The following is a 6478-nucleotide window of genomic DNA, read 5'->3' as shown; positions in this document are numbered from 1 at the left end:
AAAAAGTCTTTAATGCCTGAGATGGGAAAATATGATTTTTTGAAGGTTTGATATGTGCCTAATAATGTGGGGTATTTAGAAATGTAATCATATGTACTTCAAAAATTAAAAAAGTCCAAGTTGAAATATTACCGAATCCCAGGAATGACCCAAGAGCTGTCTTATGATGAACGTGAAGAGTTGAGAGAGAATGAGGCGCGTGAGAGATCCGCATCTCCGTCAGCTGGTCTTAAAGAGACAGCAGCCAATAAAGCTTTCTTTTTTAATTTTTAAGCTTATTTAATTTTTTTAAAAATATTATTTTAATTTGAAAACATAATGCATTTAGTTGTTTCTAGTTTGAGTTGAGAATTTCAGCATTAAGCAAGTTAACTCATGTTTAAACAGTAGCAAAATATAATAGCTTGTATTTGCTCAATGATTTTCTTCATACATTTTTTAAAACTCTGAGTATACTTTTTGAATCTACTTCATGTTAATCTACTTTTTTGTTCCAGGTTGTTTTGTTGTTTTTATTTTCATGTTCAGTATAATTTTAAATTGGACAAAGACTAGCAAGACTTAACTAGCAAGGTTTTTTAATACTCTAAGTATGAACTCTCTTTTTTTGCATTAATATCGCAAGAAAATTATTTTCCAGATTTAAATTTATATTTTATGTTCAGTATTACTTTAAATAGAACAAAGACTAGCAATACTTACCTAGCAAGATAGGTAATAAACTGAATTTCTATACAAGTAAAAACTGTAAATATTGTCATAAATAAAGTTTTACGATGCAAGTTGTAATTTGTGGCCCTTCACATTTAATATGGTTTAAATGTGGCCCCCTTGGCATCTGAACTTGAGTACCCCTGTGTTATAGAATCAAAGGGCTGCTGTAATCAACAATGTAAACCTAACTCTCTGAATGAGTTTATGACTCAGGTCAAATGATGATTATTTTCAATCCAACATCACCTGATCACATTTTCACTTTGTTTGTCTAGCTGTCATAACTCATACAGCAGCAAAACAAAGTCTAATGTTAGTAGTTTAAGGGTCAAGAGCTCAACTAAGCAAACACTGATCTCCATAATGTTGACTTAAAATTAGATTCTGCTTGTTAACATCAGGTGTCTTCAATAATGCTCAATCATCACTCAATTAATCACTTAATTATCTGATTAACTTTAACACTCTTGAGTGTCATTTAACACTCATATTTTAACACTTTACACTCTTGAGGCTGGAGCCAAATAAACTCCCAGGAGAGTTCATTCAACACTGGAGTTTTTGCTGTATAATGTTCCTCAAACGTTCTTTCAACTTCATTTTGATTTAAAATTCAACATTTGAATTTTAAATTAAAATGAAGTTGAAAGAACGTTTGAGGAACATTATACCTTTTAAAACACGTTCCTCTAACGTCAAGAAAACTGGACATTTTTCACGTTCCACCAAAACTGAATATTTGGAGAACGTTCTTATAACGAAGTTTGTTAGCTGGGTAGGTCCTAAATGGTGGTACATGGTGATGGAAAAAAATTACATGGGAGAAAAAAAAAATATTTTGCATTCTCTCACAAATGTTTTGCTTTCCTCCGAGAAACTTTGCGTTTCCTCGCAAAACTTTGCAAGAGTTTTTTTGAGGGGGAAGATAAAACATTTGCGAGAGAACATAAAAGCATTGACAAATTATTTTTCCTCTCATATTATTCCTTCACCTATATTTTTTTTCCGTAAATATTTAAATAATTTGCTATAGAGAAAAAAAAGTTTCCTCCCATCTCATTATTTTTTCTTCACCATGTCCCTTAAGGGGCTCCGTAGTGCCACTCCCCTAAACATCAGCTCCAAAAACACAAATATTTATATATCTGTATTTAATACATTATATTAGCTCACAGCGTTAAATCATATAAGTAGGGGTGGGCAGATCAATGCTTCGTGAAACACTGAAACATTTGAAGCAAATGTGTCGTATTGTGTCGAGGCTTCGAAATTTGCAATTTTTTATTCAAAGTAAAATCTTTCAATTGGAATTATCATCTAATAAGATTATCAAGTGTATATGTTATTTTATCAATTGCCATGGTTTGTTTTGTTTGTTCTATGAATGGCTCAGCTAAACAGGCCAAGACTCTACATTATACAAATGTCTATTTAAAACGTCTACAAATGTATAAAACTGGTAAAACCCACAGACAGTTGTTCATTGGTTCTCAGTGACTCCTCATGATTCATGGGTTGACAGAGATCATCGCCCCCAGCGGTCATCCATTGAAATTTCTAAGTGTTTCGAAACAGTTATGACGTAATGAAGCCTCATTTACTGAAATCACGTGACTCTGGCAGTTTGATACACGCTCCAAACCACTGATTCAGAACAAAAGATTCGTAAAGGCTTCTAAGCTTCATGAAGCAGTTTTTTTTTAAATTGCCATCACTATATATAAGTTGGCACAACTACGCTATATCTCACCCCCAGGCTCCGCAGATTGTACTATTTGGCAGAAATTATTCGTATGACTTTATTTTCGCTTGTTTCCTGGTTCCGGTGATCGCAGCGCTCGCGGAGAGATTCGCCATTATCAGCGCGAGTGGCGCAGATACATCTGAACTGAACCATGGCCTCCTCAAGCGCCGCAACAGAGACAGCAGGTAACTTTCTGCCTTTAAGAACAATTCGAGACTAACTTTCTGCCTTTAAGAACAATTCGAGACTAACTTTGGGCAAAATAAATGCATTAACTAAGCACAGATAAGTGTGCGTTTTCTCCAGTCTTCGTTCTGTTTTACTTTCGATTTCAGCGAGGAAAGCTTTACCTCCGAATCTGAAAAGAGCCTGCATTTATTAGCTTTCCTTCATCGTTACTTAGGCCTACACTTCGTGTTGTCAGTTACATAATTTTAATTTATGATAATAGAGGATTCCTGCAAAGCAATATCAAACGTTTGAAATTGAAGTATGGTTAAAATGGCAACAAAATGTGCTGTGAATGCCTATGAGACTGTCGAGTAGCCTTGAATCTGGACTTTTCACTACTTTAAAATGCAGAATATTATAAAAAGATTAATAAAAATAGTATTGTACATAGAGAGAAGGAGGAGGAGGAGGAGGTGGAGGAGGAGGAGGGGGGAGGGGGGAGGGGAGGGGCGTCTTTGTCATATATCCTTAAGCTAGTCTTTGTATTCAATCAAAAAAGATGCCTCACAGCCTCTATTTTGAATATTTTAATTAGTGAAATAAAGGAAATTAAAGCTACAATATGTATTTTTTTTAGCAGCGAGGGGTCACTAACCTCTTACAATAACAAAGGCGTATGTTGATGACGCAGTGACAAGCTGATGGATCTAATAATGTTAATGGATGAGTGAAAACATTCATGTTTTTTAACATGACTGTGGTATGAAGCAGGGCGCGATTGCTAATAATAGATATCAGTGCCACATGCTAATAATAGATATCAGTGCCACATGCGAGTCCTGCGGATATAAAAGAATAAGGATATTTAATTCTACCGAACGCAAGTGCTGAATTAGTGCTCACACAGGTCAGTTTATTTGACAAATTAAACTTGAGGGAACGCTGCGCTGTTACACTATAATACTAAACAGCACTTTAGTGTTTTGAAAGTTATAATGTTATTCTACGTGTTAGTTTGTTGGCTATATGAGACTAGCAGCTTACTAGTAAGCTATATGAACATTAGAATAAGATACAGATCATATTCTAACATTTCATCATGTTGAGCTATATATAACATTGATTTGATTTATGTACATTTGCTCACCTGACTAATAAAGAATGTTCAAGAGCGGTGTCACTGTCAAGTCATGACTCGTGAAGCTCTGTCAAGTCTAAGTTTGTCACGGACGCGAAGCTCTTGGCAATCTTGAAAATGCCATGCCGATATTGATCCTCGGTTTAGTTCTCCTTTTTTGTCCCAAAGTCTCCTTGACATGGTCCATAATGTTTGACGAAATAAGAACTGCGTGCCGCTAAACGTCTGTCCACGTCTGTCGCCATGGTTACGTCATGGCTATGGCAGTACGAGCGGAAACCGAGGATAGCGCGGATATTGCGTCATTGACAGGTGACATTTTTTTCCGGGACGGGCCTTTATTTAAAATTGGAATTTCTCTGAAATATAAATTAAGTACACAACTGCAGGAAATGTATCACACTGTGCAAGTGATTTTTGGATATTTTATTACAAAATTCTTACATATTGTACCTTTAATGAAATTGTTTTCTCTTTTTGTTGTAGGTAGAAGGGGCAGCTTTATTTTTAATAATCCGAATAGTGAGTATATTTGTTCACAAATGTTTTTGAATCAATTCACAATCAACCCATTTTAGATTATTGATGCCCTATTGATGTTTATTGATGTTTATTGAAGTCTCCTCTCTCTCTGATTCTGTGTCACTCTTTTTCAGTGTCTTTGAGACTGGTGATGGTGGGAATCACTGGAGCAGGGAAAAGCTCTTCTGGAAACACAATCCTGGGCAGAGAAGCCTTCAGAGCCGCCAAAAGCCCTTCATCTGTGACTAGAGAGTGTGGGAAACAGACTGAAGAAGTTGCTGGAAGAGAAATTACAGTGGTTGATACTCCCGGTATGTTTGACACAGATATTGCAGAGGAGGAGCTTCTGAAAAAGGAGATCAGTAAGTGTATAAACATGACGGCACCTGGACCTCACGCCATCATCCTGGTCATTAAACTGGAGACATTCGCTGAAGAGGAGAAACTCTCAGTGGAGAAGATCAGAGCTGTATTTGGAGAAGAAGCAGATAAACACACACTCATCCTCTTCACACACGGTGATCAACTGACAGACAGCACTATTGAAGAATTCATTAAAGCCAATGAGGATCTCAGTGAAACCCTGAGGCGCTGTGGAGAAAGATATCATGTGTTCAACAATAAAGACATGGAGGATCGTAATCAGGTTATGGAGCTGCTGGAGAAAGTTGATGCCATGGTCTCTGATAATGGTGGAGGATTTTACACCAGTGAATCTTACAGAGATGTGGAGCTCATGCTGAACAATAAAGAGGAGGATCTGAGACGAGAATATGAGAAGAAACTACAAGAGAAAGAGAGAGAACTGGAGTCCAGATTTAGTGAAGAAAATAGGAAACTACAGGAGAGAATAGAGACACTATCAGCATCTGAGCAGGAGAAAGAAAAGAAGATCAAAGAGCTGGAACAACTGAATCAGAGTAAAAATGTAAAGTGCTTTTATGAAGCAAAGCTCAGAGGGAGCAGACAGGAGGCTGAACAGATTTGTGTTAATCAGAATATAGTAAAGATCTTCGAGAAGTTTCTCAACATCTAATGAATGATGTTCAGCACACATTGGAAGAAGTCCCAACTCTTTCTTACCTTTCTCCTGTTTGGGGAAATAGAGACTTCAGACCAGGGGAAAATTACTCTGGCTTTAAACAGTGGGCACTAAAGGGCATTCGTAAGGTTGGGGATTTGTTTGAGGTAGGGATGGCGAAAACTAAAAATTTTCTTGACCGACCACCGAGCCCCATTAACCGGTTGAAACCGGTTAACCGGTTAGTTTAAAATATGCTATTTGAAATAACAGCCATTTCGAGCCGCGCCTACAATTTCGCAACTCTGTCGCATCTCTCTGCCGCTCTGCCTCCCACTCACACACACACACACACACTGCCGCCCTTCCACTCACATCACTTTTTTAAAATCCCCTACAGCACGAAACATGAGTCCCGCAAATGCGACGCCGAGGAAGCTAGCTTGTATGTAATTGGAGAACAAATGGCTCCTTAGTTTCGAAATGGTTTGGGTACAAGGTGATCGCGTTGAAAATAAAGGCGTTTGTCTAGCGTTAGAAGCTCTAGCGTTGATAGCACTGTATCACACAAGTTGCAACTTACATCTGTGTCATTCTTTTTGGTGAAATGGTCCCACACACTACTTTTCTTTGCACGCTTCATCCTGTCGTCTGCCCTGGCTCTAACCTCGAGTGTTTTAGCCTGTAGCCTTTACTTTCTATATGCAAACCTTGTTAGCGCGCAAACCCAAACGCTGTGACCTCGCGCCAAATGTTTTTATTGGTTTATTAAGTACAAACAGGCGAGTTATGAAAAATTGAGTGTGAGGGATTTGTTCACTTCACACAAAAAGATCTTGGAATGAGATGGCTAACTGTAGTAGCATTTAGCCCACTGTCTATAATAGCCTAATTTAGAGATCACTTTTTTTTTTTACCGACTACCAATTTCAATGACCCCTGAAATATGTGCTTTGGGTTTAATTCCTGTAAGTCTATCATTATCAGGTTAGATATAAATATATATAAAATGGTTTGTTTTTTGGAGATGTTCTTGTTATGCTCCATGTTTTTCAATAAAAAAATGTAAAAAAATATATATATGTAAATTAATAAATTTTTCAGTAAAACGATATGTTATTGTGAGTAGTATTGTTACTTGTTCAAAATTGTGTGAGTGTTTTATTCT

The 6478-nt window shown here is 37.0% G+C and overlaps 1 protein-coding gene across 1 annotated transcript; it reads left to right on the top strand.

The window, feature by feature from the left end:
- Positions 1-2313: 2313 nt before the first annotated feature.
- Positions 2314-6422, top strand: LOC311302847 (GTPase IMAP family member 9-like). Its single transcript, XM_084428937.1, has 3 exons — positions 2314-2643; positions 4254-4289; positions 4424-6422. The coding sequence occupies exons 1-3, from the start codon at positions 2610-2612 to the stop codon at positions 5323-5325; spliced, it is 972 nt and encodes a 323-aa protein (XP_084285063.1). The 5' UTR covers positions 2314-2609; the 3' UTR covers positions 5326-6422.
- Positions 6423-6478: the final 56 nt, after the last annotated feature.

The sequence above is a fragment of the Rutilus rutilus genome (assembly GCF_951802725.1).
Source record: "Rutilus rutilus genome assembly, chromosome: 1".
In the NCBI taxonomy this organism is placed as follows: domain Eukaryota; kingdom Metazoa; phylum Chordata; class Actinopteri; order Cypriniformes; family Leuciscidae; genus Rutilus; species Rutilus rutilus.
Note: the sequence above shows the minus strand (reverse complement) of the source record. Positions and strands in the feature narration are given on the sequence as shown.

What these genes read in the sequence shown, in the direction of transcription:
- LOC311302847 (XM_084428937.1), top strand. Translation starts at nt 2,610, where the DNA reads ATGGCCTCCTCAAGCGCCGCAACAGAGACAGCAG. An exon ending in CGCCGCAACAGAGACAGCAG is followed by an intron (nt 2,644 to 4,253) that starts GTAACTTTCTGC and finishes TTTTTGTTGTAG; the next exon opens with GTAGAAGGGGCAGCTTTATT. An exon ending in TATTTTTAATAATCCGAATA is followed by an intron (nt 4,290 to 4,423) that starts GTGAGTATATTT and finishes ACTCTTTTTCAG; the next exon opens with TGTCTTTGAGACTGGTGATG.